The 17,485-nt window shown below is 42.5% G+C and overlaps 1 protein-coding gene across 1 annotated transcript; it reads left to right on the forward strand.

Moving 5' to 3' along the window:
• Positions 1-380: 380 nt before the first annotated feature.
• LOC124028303 (sperm-associated antigen 17-like) lies at positions 381-13,788 on the forward strand. Its single transcript, XM_046340405.1, has 12 exons — positions 381-512; positions 1,737-1,785; positions 1,903-1,987; positions 8,144-8,197; positions 10,397-10,499; positions 11,123-11,216; positions 11,345-11,437; positions 12,259-12,419; positions 12,678-12,859; positions 13,011-13,035; positions 13,227-13,364; positions 13,648-13,788. Exons 1-12 carry the CDS (start codon positions 405-407, stop codon positions 13,786-13,788), a joined length of 1,233 nt encoding a protein of 410 aa, XP_046196361.1. The 5' UTR covers positions 381-404.
• The last annotated feature ends 3,697 nt before the right edge of the window (positions 13,789-17,485 follow it).

Genomic DNA, 17,485 nt, shown 5'->3' on the forward strand with positions numbered 1-17,485 from the left:
TCCTGAACCTGGTCCTCCTCCTGAACCTGGTCCTCCTCCTGTACCTGGCCCTCCTCCTGTACCTGGCCCTCCTCCTATACCTGGCCCTCCTCCTGTACCTGGTCCTCCTCCTGTACCTGGTCCTCCTCCTGTACCTGGTCCTCCTCCTGTACCTGGCCCTCCTCCTGTACCTGGTCCTCCTCCTGTACCTGGTCCTCCTCCTGTACCTGGCCCTCCTCCTGTACCTGGCCCTCCTCCTGTACCTGGCCCTCCTCCTGTACCTGGCCCTCCTCCTGTACCTGGCCCTCCTCCTGTACCTGGTCCTCCTCCTGTACCTGCTCCTCCTGTACCTGGTCCTCCTCCTGTACCTGGTCCTGTCTCAACATGTGGTCCTCCTCCTCCTGTACCTGGTATTGTAGGAGTACATGGAGCAGGTTATCCAGAGAGAGAACCTGACAGAGAACATGCAGCTGAATGACCCTCGTACTGAGGAGGAGAAGATCCACACTGCTGACCTGCTCAAACTGGTCCTGGTCAGTCAACACACACACACACACACACACACACACACACACACACACACACACACACACACACACACACACACACACACACACACACACACACACACACACACACACACACACACACACACACACACACACACACACACACACAGAAGGAGGAGAAGGTCCACGCTACTGACCTGTTCAAACTTGTCCTGGTCAGTCAGTACACACAGACACACACATACATACTGAGAAGGAGGAGAAGGTCCACACTACTGACCTGATCAAATATGTCCAAATTACTCCGGTGCTGTAGTATTCTGTTACTCAGGTGCTGTAGTATTCTGTTACTCAGGTGCTGTATTATTCTGTTACTCAGGTGCTGTAGTATTCTGTTACTCAGGTGCTGTAGTATTCTGTTACTCAGGTGCTGTAGTATTCTGTTACTCAGGTGCTGTAGTATTCTGTTACTCAGGTGCTGTAGTATTCTGTTACTCAGGTGCTGTAGTATTCTGTTACTCAGGTGCTGTAGTATTCTGTTACTCAGGTGCTGTAGTATTCTGTTACTCAGGTGCTGTAGTATTCTGTTATTCAGGTGCTGTAGTATTCTGTTACTCAGGTGCTGTAGTATTATGTTACTCAGGTGCTGTAGTATTCTGTTACTCAGGTGCTGTACTATTCTGTTACTCAGGTGCTGTAGTATTCTGTTACTCAGGTGCTGTAGTATTATGTTACTCAGGTGCTGTAGTATTATGTTACTCAGGTGTTGTAGTATTCTGTTACTCAGGTGCTGTAGTATTATGTTACTCAGGTGCTGTAGTATTCTGTTACTCAGGTGCTGTAGTATTCTGTTACTCAGATGCTGTAGTATTCTGTTACTCGGGTGCTGTAGTATTCTGTTACTCAGGTGCTGTAGTATTCTGTTACTCGGGTGCTGTAGTATTCTGTTATTCAGGTGTTGTAGTATTCTGTTACTTGGGTACTGTAGTATTCTGTTACTCAGGTGCTGTAGTGTTCTGTTACTCAGGTGCTGTAGTATTCTGTTACTTGGGTGTTGTAGTATTCTGTTACTTAGGTGCTGTAGTGTTCTGTTACTCAGGTGCTGTAGTATTCTGTTACTCAGGTACTGTAGTATTCTGTTACTTGGGTGCTGTAGTATTATGTTACTCAGGTGCTGTAGTATTCTGTTACTTGGGTGCTGTAGTATTCTGTTACTCTGTGACACCATGTGCATTTTTTCCTCCTCAGTCACTTCCAGAGTCAGAGCACCCCACTATAGAGAACAGAATCTGTCCCGGTGAGTCCTTGGCACTTTTATGGGGCTTGGAGATTATTTCCTAGCTGTAGCAATGAATTGGATAAGGGGAAGGAATGGTGAGTTGAATAGGGAGTGTTTGTGTTTGTTCCACCTCAGTGGATGCAGCCACCCTGTACATCCAGGCAGTGAAGACTCCAGCCCTGCAGACTGAGGCCTCGCTCTCAGAGAAACACACAGACAGGTTGGTCAGAACTAGCCTGGTCCTAGATCAGTATCAGAACTAGCCTGGTCCTAGATCAGTATCATCACTAGCCTGGTCCTAGATCAGTATCATAACTAGCCTGGTCCTAGATCAGTATCATAACTAGCCTGGTCTTAGATCAGTATCATAACTAGCCTGGTCGTAGATCAGTATCATAACTAGCCTGGTCCTAGATCAGTATCATAACTAGATCAGTATCATAACTAACCAGACCTTAGATCTGTATCATAACTAGCCTGGTCGTAGATCAGTATCATAACTAACCAGACCTTAGATCAGTATCATAACTAACCAGACCTTAGATCTGTATCATAACTAACCAGACCTTAGATCAGTATCATAACTAACCAGACCTTAGATCAGTATCATAACTAACCAGACCTTAGATGAGTATCATAACTAACCAGACCTTAGATCAGTATCATAACTAGCCTGGTCGTAGATCAGTATCATAACTAACCAGACCTTAGATCAGTATCATAACTAGCCTGGTCGTAGATCAGTATCATAACTAACCAGACCTTAGATCAGTATCATAACTAACCAGACCTTAGATCAGTATCATAACTAGCCTGGTCGTAGATCAGTATCATAACTAACCAGACCTTAGATCAGTATCATAACTAACCAGACCTTAGATCAGTATCATAACTAACCAGACCTTAGATCTGTATCATAACTAACCAGACCTTAGATCAGTATCATAACTAACCAGACCTTAGATCAGTATCATAACTAACCAGACCTTAGATCAGTATCATAACTAACCAGACCTTAGATCAGTATCATAACTAACCAGACCTTAGATCAGTATCATACCCGCTAACCAGACCTTAGATCAGTATCATAACTAACCAGACCTTAGATCAGTATCATAACTAACCAGACCTTAGATCAGTATCATAACTAACCAGACCTTAGATCAGTATCATAACTAACCAGACCTTAGATCAGTATCATAACTAACCAGACCTTAGATCAGTATCATAACTAACCAGACCTTAGATCAGTATCATAACTAACCAGACCTTAGATCAGTATCATAACTAACCAGACCTTAGATCTGTATCATAACTAACCAGACCTTAGATCAGTATCATAACTAACCAGACCTTAGATCAGTATCATAACTAAGATCAGTATCATAATCATAACTAACCAGACCTTAGATCAGTATCATAACTAACCAGACCTTAGATCAGTATCATAACTAACCAGACCTTAGATCAGTATCATAACTAACCAGACCTTAGATCAGTATCATAACTAACCAGACCTTAGATCAGTATCATAACTAACCAGACCTTAGATCAGTATCATAACTAACCAGACCTTAGATCAGTATCATAACTAACCAGACCTTAGATCAGTATCATAACTAACCAGACCTTAGATCAGTATCATAACTAACCAGACCTTAGATCAGTATCATAACTAACCAGACCTTAGATCAGTATCATAACTAACCAGACCTTAGATCAGTATCATAACTAACCAGACCTTAGATCAGTATCATAACTAAAACCAGACCTTAGATCAGTATCATAACTAACCAGACCTTAGATCAGTATCATAACTAACCAGACCTTAGATCAGTATCATAACTAACCAGACCTTAGATCAGTATCATAACTAACCAGACCTTAGATGAGTATCATAACTAACCAGACCTTAGATCAGTATCATAACTAACCAGACCTTAGATCAGTATCATAACTAACCAGACCTTAGATCAGTATCATAACTAACCAGACCTTAGATCAGTATCATAACTAACCAGACCTTAGATCAGTATCATAACTAACCAGACCTTAGATCAGTATCATAACTAACCAGACCTTAGATCAGTATCATAACTAACCAGACCTTAGATGAGTATCATAACTAACCAGACCTTAGATGAGTATCATAACTAACCAGACCTTAGATGAGTATCATAACTAACCAGACCTTAGATCAGTATCATAACTAACCAGACCTTAGATCAGTATCATAACTAACCAGACCTTAGATCAGTATCATAACTAACCAGACCTTAGATCAGTATCATAACTAACCAGACCTTAGATCAGTATCATAACTAACCAGACCTTAGATGAGTATCATAACTAACCAGACCTTAGATCAGTATCATAACTAACCAGACCTTAGATCAGTATCATAACTAACCAGACCTTAGATCAGTATCATAACTAACCAGACCTTAGATCAGTATCATAACTAACCAGACCTTAGATCAGTATCATAACTAACCAGACCTTAGATCAGTATCATAACTTAGATAACCAGACCTTAGATCAGTATCATAACTAACCAGACCTTAGATCAGTATCATAACTAACCAGACCTTAGATCAGTATCATAACTAACCAGACCTTAGATCAGTATCATAACTAACCAGACCTTAGATCAGTATCATAACTAACCAGACCTTAGATCAGTATCATAACTAACCAGACCTTAGATCAGTATCATAACTAACCAGACCTTAGATCAGTATCATAACTAACCAGACCTTAGATCAGTATCATAACTAACCAGACCTTAGATCAGTATCATAACTAACCAGACCTTAGATCAGTATCATAACTAACCAGACCTTAGATCAGTATCATAACTAACCAGACCTTAGATCAGACCTTAGATCAGTATCATAACTAACCAGACCTTAGATCAGTATCATAACTAACCAGATAGATCTGTATCATAACTAACCAGACCTTAGATCAGTATCATAACTAACCAGACCTTAGATCAGTATCATAACTAACCAGACCTTAGATCAGTATCATAACTAACCAGACCTTAGATCAGTATCATAACTAACCAGACCTTAGATCAGTATCATAACTAACCAGACCTTAGATCAGTATCATAACTAACCAGACCTTAGATCAGTATCATAACTAACCAGACCTTAGATCAGTATCATAACTAACCAGACCTTAGATCAGTATCATAACTAACCAGACCTTAGATCAGTATCATAACTAACCAGACCTTAGATCAGTATCATAACTAACCAGACCTTAGATCAGTATCATAACTAACCAGACCTTAGATCAGTATCATAACTAACCAGACCTTAGATCAGTATCATAACTAGCCTAGACCTTAGATCAGTATCATAACTAACCAGACCTTAGATCAGTATCATAACTAACCAGACCTTAGATCAGTATCATAACTAACCAGACCTTAGATCAGTATCATAACTAACCAGACCTTAGATCAGTATCATAACTAACCAGACCTTAGATCAGTATCATAACTAACCAGACCTTAGATCAGTATCATAACTAACCAGACCTTAGATCAGTATCATAACTAACCAGACCTTAGATCAGTATCATAACTAACCAGACCTTAGATCAGTATCATAACTAACCAGACCTTAGATCAGTATCATAACTAACCAGACCTTAGATCAGTATCATAACTAACCAGACCTTAGATGAGTATCATAATAACCAGACCTTAGATAACTAACCAGACCTTAGATCAGTATCATAACTAACCAGACCTTAGATCAGTATCATAACTAACCAACCTTAGATCAGACCAGACCTTAGATAGATCAGTATCATAACTAACCAGACCTTAGATCAGTATCATAACTAACCAGACCTTAGATCAGTATCATAACTAACCAGACCTTAGATCAGTATCATAACTCAGACCTTAGATCATAACTAACCAGACCTTAGATCAGTATCATAACTAACCAGACCTTAGATCAGTATCATAACTCTTAGATCAGTATCATAACTAACCAGACCTTAGATCAGTATCATAACTAACCAGACCTTAGATCAGTATCATAACTAACCAGACCTTAGATCAGTATCATAACTAACCAGACCTTAGATCAGTATCATAACTAACCAGACCTTAGATCAGTATCATAACTAACCAGACCTTAGATCAGTATCATAACTAACCAGACCTTAGATCAGTATCATAACTAACCAGACCTTAGATCAGTATCATAACTAACCAGACCTTAGATCAGTATCATAACTAACCAGACCTTAGATCAGTATCATAACTAACCAGACCTTAGATCAGTATCATAACTAACCAGACCTTAGATCAGTATCATAATAACCAGTAGATCATCATAACTAACCAGACCTTAGATCAGTATCATAACTAACCAGACCTTAGATCAGTATCATAACTAACAGAATCAGACCTAACCAGAGATCAGTATCATAACTAACCAGACCTTAGATCAGTATCATAACTAACCAGACCTTAGATCAGTATCATAACTAACCAGACCTTAGTATCATAACTAACCAGACCTTAGATCAGTATCATAACTAACCAGACCTTAGATCAGTATCATAACTAACCAGACCTTAGATCAGTATCATAACTAACCAGACCTTAGATCAGTATCATAACTAACCAGACCTTAGATCAGTATCATAACTAACCAGACCTTAGACCAGACCTTAGATCAGTATCATAACTAACCAGACCTTAGATCAGTATCAGTAACCAGACCTTAGATCAGTATCATAACCAGACCTTAGATCAGTATCATAACTAACCAGACCTTAGATCAGTATCATAACTAACCAGACCTTTAGATCAGACCTTAGATCAGTATCATAACTAACCAGACCTTAGATCAGTATCATAACTAACCAGACCTTAGATCAGTATCATAACTAACCAGACCTTAGATCAGTATCATAACTAACCAGACCTTAGATCAGTATCATAACTAACCAGACCTTAGACAGTATCTTAGATCAGTATCATAACTAACCAGACCTTAGATCAGTATCATAACTAACCAGACCTTAGATCAGTATCATAACTAACCAGACCTTAGATCAGTATCATAACTAACCAGACCTTAGATCAGTATCATAACTAACCAGACCTTAGATCAGTATCATAACTAACCAGACCTTAGATCAGTATCATAACTAACCAGACCTTAGATCAGTATACTAACCAGACCTTAGATAACTAACCAGACCTTAGATCAGTATCATAACTAACCAGACCTTAGATCAGTATCATAGACCTTAGATAATCCAGACCTTAGATCAGTATCATAACTAACCAGACCTTAGATCAGTATCATAACTAACCAGACCTTAGATCAGTATCATAACTAACCAGACCTTAGATCAGTATCATAACTAACCAGACCTTAGATCAGTATCATAACTAACCAGACCTTAGATCAGTATCATAACTAACCAGACCTTAGATCAGTATCATAACTAACCAGACCTTAGATCAGTATCATAACTAACCAGACCTTAGATCAGTATCATAACTAACCAGACCTTAGATCAGTATCATAACTAACCAGACCTTAGATCAGTATCATAACTAACCAGACCTTAGATCAGTATCATAACTAACCAGACCTTAGATCAGTACTAACCAGACCTTAGATCAGTATCATAACTAACCAGACCTTAGATCAGTATCATAACTAACCAGACCTTAGATCAGTATCATAACTAACCAGACCTTAGATCAGTATCATAACTAACCAGACCTTAGATCAGTATCATAACTAACCAGACCTTAGATCAGTATCATAACTCTTAGATATCATAACTAACCAGACCTTAGATCAGTATCATAACTAACCAGACCTTAGATCAGTATCATAACTAACCAGACCTTAGATCAGTATCATAACTAACCAGACCTTAGATCAGTATCATAACTAACCAGACCTTAGATCAGTATCATAACTAACCAGACCTTAGATCAGTATCATAACTAACCAGACCTTAGATCAGTATCATAACTAACCAGACCTTAGATCAGTATCATAACTAACCAGACCTTAGATCAGTATCATAACTAACCAGACCTTAGATCAGTATCATAACTAACCAGACCTTAGATCAGTATCATAACTAACCAGACCTTAGATCAGTATCATAACTAACCAGACCTTAGATCAGTATCATAACTAACCAGACCTTAGATCTGTATCATAACTAACCTGACCTTAGATCAGTAGGACATCTTTCTCATGCGTCTCTTATTTTCCCTGTACTCATGGATTTAGTTAAACTATGAACATAAATATCTACAGCTTTGAACCTTTTCCATTATCTTCTCATCATATTAAAATCTCCTGTTTTACAGCTTCAGCAAAGAGGCGAAGGAAACTATGTGGAAGAGCAGGATAGAGCAGCACAGGTAACTATGTGGAAGAGCAACACAGGTAACTATGTGGAAGAGCAGGACAGAGCAGCACAGGTAACTATGTGGAAGAGCAGGATAGAGCAACACAGGTAACTATGTAGAAGAGCAACACAGGTAACTATGTGGAAGAGCAGCACAGGTAACTATGTGGAAGAGCAGCACAGGAAACTATGTGGAATAGCAGCACAGGAAACTATGTGGAATAGCAGGATAGAGCAACACAGGTAACTATGTGGAAGAGCAGGACAGAGCAGCACAGGTAACTATGTGGAAGAGCAGGATAGAGCAGCACAGGTAACTATGTAGAAGAGCAACACAGGTAACTATGTGGAAGAGCAACACAGGTAACTATGTGGAAGAGCAGGATAGAGCAACACAGGTAACTATGTGGAAGAGCAGGATAGAGCAGCACAGGTAACTATGTGGAATAGCAGGACAGAGCAGCACAGGTAACTATGTAGAAGAGCAACACAGGTAACTATGTGGAAGAGCAGGACAGAGCAGCACAGGTAACTATGTGGAAGAGCAGGATAGAGCAGCACAGGTAACTATGTAGAAGAGCAACACAGGTAACTATGTGGAAGAGCAACACAGGTAACTATGTGGAAGAGCAGGATAGAGCAACACAGGTAACTATGTGGAAGAGCAGGATAGAGCAGCACAGGTAACTATGTGGAATAGCAACACAGGTAACTATGTGGAAGAGCAACACAGGTAACTATGTGGAAGAGCAGGACAGAGCAGCACAGGTAACTATGTGGAAGAGCAGGATAGAGCAGCACAGGTAACTATGTAGAAGAGCAACACAGGTAACTATGTGGAAGAGCAACACAGGTAACTATGTGGAAGAGCAGGATAGAGCAACACAGGTAACTATGTGGAAGAGCAGGATAGAGCAGCACAGGTAACTATGTGGAATAGCAACACAGGTAACTATGTGGAAGAGCAACACAGGTAACTATGTGGAAGAGCAAAACAGGTAACTATGTGGAAGAGCAACACAGGTAACTATGTGGAAGAGCAGGATAGAGCAACACAGGTAACTATGTGGAAGAGCAACACAGGTAACTATGTGGAAGAGCAGGATAGAGCAACACAGGTAACTATGTGGAAGAGCAGGATAGAGCAGCACAGGTAACTATGTGGAAGAGCAACACAGGTAACTATGTGGAAGAGCAACACAGGTAACTATGTGGAAGAGCAACACAGGTAACTATGTGGAAGAGCAACACAGGTAACTATGTGGAAGAGCAACACAGGTAACTATGTGGAAGAGCAACACAGGTAACTATGTGGAAGAGCAACACAGGTAACTATGTGGAAGAGCAACACAGGTAACTATGTGGAAGAGCAGCACAGGAAACTATGTGGAAGAGCAGGATAGAGCAGCACAGGTAACTATGTGGAAGAGCAACACAGGTAACTATGTGGAAGAGCAGGATAGAGCAACACAGGTAACTATGTGGAAGAGCAGGATAGAGCAACACAGGTAACTATGTGGAAGAGCAACACAGGTAACTATGTGGAAGAGCAACACAGGCAACACAGGTAACTATGTGGAAGAGCAACACAGGTAACTATGTGGAAGAGCAACACAGGTAACTATGTGGAAGAGCAGGATAGAGCAACACAGGTAACTATGTGGAAGAGCAACACAGGTAACTATGTGGAAGAGCAGCACAGGTAACTATGTGGAAGAGCAACACAGGTAACTATGTGGAAGAGCAGGATAGAGCAACACAGGTAACTATGTGGAAGAGCAGGATAGAGCAACACAGGTAACTATGTGGAAGAGCAACACAGGTAACTATGTGGAAGAGCAACACAGGTAACTATGTGGAAGAGCAACACAGGTAACTATGTGGAAGAGCAACACAGGTAACTATGTGGAAGAGCAACACAGGTAACTATGTGGAAGAGCAGGATAGAGCAACACAGGTAACTATGTGGAAGAGCAACACAGGTAACTATGTGGAAGAGCAACACAGGTAACTATGTGGAAGAGCAGGATAGAGCAACACAGGTAACTATGTAGAAGAGCAACACAGGTAACTATGTGGAAGAGCGGGATAGAGCAGCACAGGTAACTAACTAACTGCTCTCTATTATAGAGTTGACATAGTGGACATTCACATCTTTTCCCAGGAATATTTAAGCTATTAATGAATGTTTTAATGTTGCTGTACTGTGCAGACAGGAGCTGGACCAGGAGAAGATTTACAGAGAGGCTCTAAGGAACAGAATCATTCCTCCTTATTTCCGCTCAGAGAAAGGAGCAGGTTTCGAGTACTCTGAGGTGACATAGCTTTCTCATCAATGGATTGTAATTCAGCACAGTTACGTAATGCCTGTTAACAGTTCCATTAGATTCATTAATACACGTCCATTGTCCCACAGCCCAGCCAGTCAATTTATAAACTTCTTCTCAACTGAAAAAAAGGATCTAGACAATATTTGCCCAGAGGTTAATATAAGACAAATGCTACTAGCCTAGGGTTTGGTTTGGTACAGAGGTTAATATAAGACAATATTCCCAATGCTACTAGCCTAGGGTTTGGTTTGGTACAGAGGTTAATATAAGAGAATATTTCCCAATGCTACTAGCCTAGCGTTTGGTTTGGTACAGAGGTTAATATAAGAGAATATTTCCCAATGCTACTAGCCTAGCGTTTGGTTTGGTACAGAGGTTAATATAAGACAATATTCCCCAATGCTAATAGCCTAGCGTTTGGTTTGGTACAGAGGTTAATATAAGACAATATTTCCCAATGCTACTAGCCTAGGGTTTGGTTTGGTACAGAGGTTAATATTAGACAATATTCACTGTGTTTGCCTCTACAACCTGTGCAACATATTGCAGATTGTATTCAGCTCAGCTACTGTACGTATATAAAACAACTATCTGGGTTTTCCCGTCAGGTCCCTGATATGAGATCTCTGTCTCAGGACCTTCCTCCATTCCCCAACACTCCCAACTCCCAGAACTACCTCAGAGATGCCCCTCAGGAGACAGGTTAAAGCTAGGCTACATTTATAACAATACTAATGATATATTGATGATACAATATTGTGTTATTTTATCCTTCATTAAGAAAGTGACCCTGTTTTGCATGTTATTTGTTCTTGTGTGTGTTCTTGAAGCAGCCCAGCGACCTTTGAACCCCACGCCCTCTCACGCAGCAGGAAGTGATGCGCTGCCTAGGAGACCCACCAACCCCACTCCTCAAACTGCAGGTCTGCTCAGTACACGACTTAGACTTGGGGTTAGTGTTAGGGTAAGAGTGGTGACAGCTGGTCTTACTGGGGTTCGAGTCATAACAAAAAAGACATTACAGACAAATTACTTTACAATTTACATCAATATAAAAACCTTGTGTGTGTGTGTGTGTGTGTGTGTGTGTGTGTGTGTGTGTGTGTGTGTGTGTGTGTGTGTGTGTGTGTGTGTGTGTGTGTGTGTGTGTGTGTGTGTGTGTGTGTGTGTGTGTGTGTGTGTGTGTGTGTGTATCAGTTACACATACATGTCAGTACATAAACACAACAAGTATGTATGTACTGCGGCGTTGGGCCGTGAGGTATTGCTTTATGTTTTTCTGGATCTGTGGACTTTGAAAAGACCCCTGGTATGTCTGGCCTTGAAAATCAGACATTTACTCATGTTGGTAGTTGAAAAGTTGTCCCACCTAGCCATCGTAAGATAAATGAACTAACTGTTTTTCTGGATCTGTGGACTCCCCTTGCCAAAAGACCCCTGGTGGCATGTCTTTGGCCTTGAAAATCAGACATTTACACATTGTTAAGTGACTGTCCCACTGGATGATAAAGTTGTCCCAGTCGCTCAGAGCCATCTAAATGACTTAAATGATGTAATGTAACTAACTGTAAGTGGCTCTGGAGAAGAGCGTCTGCTAAATGACTAACCGACAAAGAGAATTCTATTTGGTCAAACACCATTTTCCCAACAGTTTGCAGACACCTACTGTATATAAATCAGTCATCATGGTCTTGTATCTGTTACTCTGTTACTGATATCTAGATCTGTGTGTGTTCTCCTGTAGGGGACAGCTCTCATGGTGCCTCTACAGTGAAGCAGCAGCATGGTGGTGGTATTGGGCCTGGCAGTACCCAGGTGGACGTGGCAGGGAACCCACGCAGACACAGAGTCAAGCTGCCAGCCTCCATCCTCAGCTCCAAACCCTTCAGCGTGCCCAACCAGCAGGTAACACACACACACACACACACACACACACACACACACACACACACACACACACACACACACACACACACACACACACACACACACACACACACACACACACACACACACACACACACACACACTGTGACGTACATATACACACACACACACATCAGTTAACACTAATGTATCTGTCCTGCCAGTTCAATAAGTCGTAGCTTACTGAGCTAGAGCCTAGGCATTACCACAGGGACCTAACACGAGTCTGGCTCTCAGTTCCTGTGTGTAGAGGAGCCGGTGAGGAGGAAGGTGAAGACTGTGTCTGTGACAGGGGGGCAGCAACTCGCCGCACGGGGGTTTGAGCTCCTCCCAGCAGAGGTCCAGTTTGGGACCCTAAAGGAGGGCTGCAGCTACAGTGTCCCCGTGCTCATGAAGAACGTGGGCTTCCACACCTGCAGGTCAGACCAGTATGGCTGTTTGTGGACATGTCTGTCAAAGATGGTGGTGCAGTGAAAATGACGAGGTTTAAGGTCTTTGGTCGTCAGGGTGTGTTCTCCTCTGTCTATGTTCTGGTGGGTTCAGCGCCTGTTCTGTGTTGTTGTACTTTAGGTTCAGTGTGAAACAGCCGTCCCTGGTACTGGAATCAGAGTCATCTACACCCCTGGACCTGTGAGTTCTACTGAGCAGGGTGATAGTTACCGTAGTCAGCTCGATTCAATTACACAAACTGAACATTTCCCATTGTTTTCTTTGAGGATGTTTTAGATTCATATATCTCACTTCACTTCCTGATATGACTAAATTGACCCCTGACCTTTGTTGCAGGTGGCTGCTGGGATGAAGACTGAGCTTCAGGTGGAGCTGCATGCCATGACTACAGGTCTGGAGGAGTCTGCAGAGGGAGAGGTCTACATCTCACACCACATCCACATCAAGACTGAGACTGAGATCTTCTACCTGCCTGTCTTAGCTAATATCCTTCTCAAATGGCTTTTAGTCACACTTTATTTGGATAGTCCCCTATGGATAACAATATTTACTATAGAGTTGGTAGCCTCAGTGATGTTTTCATTGTGCAGTGAGAGATCTTACACTAGTGCGCAGGTATGGTTATAGAATAGCTCAAGTGAGGACATGATTGTTTTTTAACAGAGTTAATGGCGAAGGTCAAAGTTTCTCTCAGTGAAAGCAGCGATGGTCTCTGTTGTCCCCTCCTTAACGAGTGGTCTCACCCATCCTCCCCGAGCGTCTGTATGACACCAGGACCAAGGATCATACCAACGGGCTCCAGACAGGGGTATCCAAGGTCCGCCTCATCTCCTCCACCCCCTCAGTCAGACGTGGAGTGGTCCTCCCTCTCAGACCTCTTCTCTCCACCACCGGTTAGTGATTTACAGTATCTGAACACTGGAACTAATCACTCTCTAGAATGCCCTTCAAGCCAATCAGAAACGAGTATTCAACAATGCCATGGTATAAGAACATGAAGTAATGTCGAACGGATGCTAAGTGTTTGACATTCACTCCCCACTGAAACGTGATCTTTTCGTTCCCACTTCCAGGTGAAATTGAATCAGACGGATTGAGACGACTTATATAAAACAACTCATTGTGCTTTGGGGTTTTAGTCACATATTGCCGTTGTTCGATGGCTGTTAAATAGAATACATCTTAGGAATAAAGAACAGTGATATAACACATTCCTTGTTTTTCCTGTGAGTGAGGTGGTGTGTGTGTGTGAGTGAGGTGGTGTGTGTGTGTGAGTGAGGTGGTGTGTGTGTGTGAGTGAGGTGGTGTGTGTGTGTGAGTGAGGTGGTGTGTGTGTGTGTGAGTGAGGTGGTGTGTGTGTGTGTGTGAGTGAGGTGGTGTGTGTGTGTGTGTGACGGTCTGTGAGTGAGGTGGTGTGTGTGTGTGTGACGGTCTGTGAGTGAGGTGGTGTGTGTGTGTGACGGTCTGTGAGTGAGGTGGTGTGTGTGTGTGACGGTCTGTGAGTGAGGTGGTGTGTGTGTGTGACGGTCTGTGAGTGAGGTGGTGTGTGTGTGTGAAGGTCTGTGAGTGAGGTGGTGTGTGTGTGGCGGTCTGTGAGTGAGGTGGTGTGTGTGTGGCGGTCTGTGAGTGAGGTGGTGTGTGTGTGTGACGGTCTGTGAGTGAGGTGGTGTGTGTGTGTGACGGTCTGTGAGTGAGGTGGTGTGTGTGTGTGACGGTCTGTGAGTGAGGTGGTGTGTGTGTGTGACGGTCTGTGAGTGAGGTGGTGTGTGTGTGTGTCGTCTGCGTAGAGGTGGATCAGGGAATCGCCCGCAGCAAGAGCAACATCATTGATATATACAGAGAAAAGAGTCGGCCCGAGAATTGAACCCTGTGGCACCCCCATAGAGACTGCCAGAGGACCGGACAGCATGCCCTCCGATTTGACACACTGAACTCTGTCTGCAAAGTAGTTGGTGAACCAGGCAAGGCAGTCATCAGAAAAACCAAGGCTACTGAGTCTGCCGATAAGAATATGGTGATTGACAGAGTCGAAAGCCTTGGCAAGGTCGATGAAGACGGCTGCACAGTACTGTCTTTTATCGATGGCGGTTATGATATCGTTTAGTACCTTGAGCGTGGCTGAGGTGCACCCGTGACCGGCTCGGAAACCAGATTGCACAGCAGAGAAGGTACAGTGGGATTCGAGATGGTCAGTGATCTGTTTGTTGACTAGGCTTTCAAAGACCTTAGATAGGCAGGGCAGGATGGATATAGGTCTGTAACAGTTTGGTTCCAGGGTGTCTCCCCCTTTGAAGAGGGGGATGACTGCGGCAGCTTTCCAATCCTTGGAGTGAGATGGTGTGTGTGACGGTCTGTGAGTGAGGTGGTGTGTGTGTGTGTGTGACGGTCTGTGAGTGAGGTGGTGTGTGTGTGTGACGGTCTGTGAGTGTGGTGGTGTGTGTGTGCGACGGTCTGTGAGTGAGGTGGTGTGTGTGTGGGTGTGATGGTCTGTGAGTGAGGTGGTGTGTGTGTGTGACGGTCTGTGAGTGAGGTGGTGTGTGTGTGATGGTCTGTGAGTGAGGTGTGTGTGTGTGTGTGTGTGACGGTCAGTGAGTGAGGTGGTGTGTGTGTGTGTCTGTGAGTGAGGTGGTGTGTGTGACGGTCTGTGGAGTGAGTGAGGTGTGTGTGTGTGAGTGTGTGTGTGTGTGTGTGTGTGTGTGTGTGTGAGGTGGTGTGTGTGTGAGTGAGGTGGTGTGAGTGAGGTGGTGAGTGTGTGTGTGTGTGTGTGTGTGTGTGTGTGTGTGTGTGTGTGTGTGTGTGTGTGTGTGTGTGTGTGTGTGTGTGTGTGTGTGTGTGTGTGTGTGTGTGTGTGTGTGTGTGTGTGTGTTTAGAGAAAGACGAGGACGGAGCTCAAGTCAACATCACGGCTTTATTGATAGACAGTAAAGCGTTTTATAATACAGTAGTAAGGCATATATTTGGTGGAATTTGATATGTTCTGAAACAAATGAGTTATTGAAAAATATGGACAATACAACTCCAGGGTTAGAAATGAATGAGGCAGTGGATTAATGAATCATTATCTTTCATCATGCTGCTGTAAACATGGTGCAGAAACTAAGTAAAAAGGTGTTGTCATGACACTGTAATAAGAATACCTTCAGTTGTTTGGGTTTTAAATAAACATGGGAATATTGAATCAACTGTGATGTCACACTGATAACGCCCCCACACCATGCAATTCCATAAAGGAACACACAAATAAAACTAAACAAATGCATTAGCACACAGAAGATCAACTCTAGTGTGTCCAGGATGGATAACAGTAGTGCACCCTGGTCCAGTTTCCTTAATAAACATGTCTGACATTTCATTTCTATGTCTTAATGAAACGCCGAGGACACTACAGTGTATGTATCTGAACACATTCAGATTGGCATCCAGCTACACTGAGGACACGACAGTGTATGTATCTGGAGGGACGTATTCCATTTCAAAACATGGAGGGGTTCTTTAAGATGGCATCCAGCTACACTGAGGACACTACAGTGTATGTATCTGGAGGGACGTATTCCATTTCAAAACATGGAGGGGTTCTTTAAGATGGCATCCAGCTACACTGAGGACACTACAGTGTATGTATCTGGAGGGACTCATTCCATTTCAAAACATGGAAGGGTTCTTTAAGATGGCATCCAGCCACACTGAGGACACTACAGTGTATGTATCTGGAGGGACTCATTCCATTTCAAAACATGGAAGGGTTCTTTAAGATGGCATCCAGCCACACTGAGGACACTACAGTGTATGTATCTGGAGGGACTCATTCCATTTCAAAACATGGAAGGGTTCTTTAAGATGGCATCCAGCCACACTGAGGACACTACAGTGTATGTATCTGGAGGGACTCATTCCATTTCAAAACATGGAAGGGTTCTTTAAGATGGCATCCAGCCACACTGAGGACACTACAGTGTATGTATCTGGAGGGACTCATTCCATTTCAAAACATGGAAGGGTTCTTTAAGATGGCATCCAGCCACACTGAGGACACTACAGTGTATGTATCTGGAGGGACTCATTCCATTTCAAAACATGGAAGGGTTCTTTAAGATGGCATCCAGCCACACTGAGGACACTACAGTGTATGTATCTGGAGGGACTCATTCCATTTCAAAACATGGAAGGGTTCTTTAAGATGGCATCCAGCTACACTGAGGACACTACAGTGTATGTATCTGGAGGGACTCATTCCATTTCAAAACATGGATGGGTTCTTTAAGATGGCATCCAACTACAGTAGAATCTTTTCTGCACCTTCCTAGGAAGGATCAGAATGAAAAAGAATGTGAAAGTTGGATTTTGACCAATTAAAACGAGGTAGAGCTTGCATTACTGGGGGTTCTAGAATCATACACTTGTATCTTAAACCCTCCCACTCACACTAGGAGAGAACTCAGATCAAATCAATTAAATCATCTCAGGATTACAAACAGCTGAATGTCACATTGTACTGTAGCTCTATTTTAAATGGTATTTCAATTAAATGTCATAATCCTACAAAACCACTATGAATAGGTATTAAAACATCACTATTACTTTCTTTCTGTCAGTGT

Source organism: Oncorhynchus gorbuscha, unplaced genomic scaffold, assembly GCF_021184085.1.
Source record: "Oncorhynchus gorbuscha isolate QuinsamMale2020 ecotype Even-year unplaced genomic scaffold, OgorEven_v1.0 Un_scaffold_4002, whole genome shotgun sequence".
Lineage (NCBI taxonomy): Eukaryota > Metazoa > Chordata > Actinopteri > Salmoniformes > Salmonidae > Oncorhynchus > Oncorhynchus gorbuscha.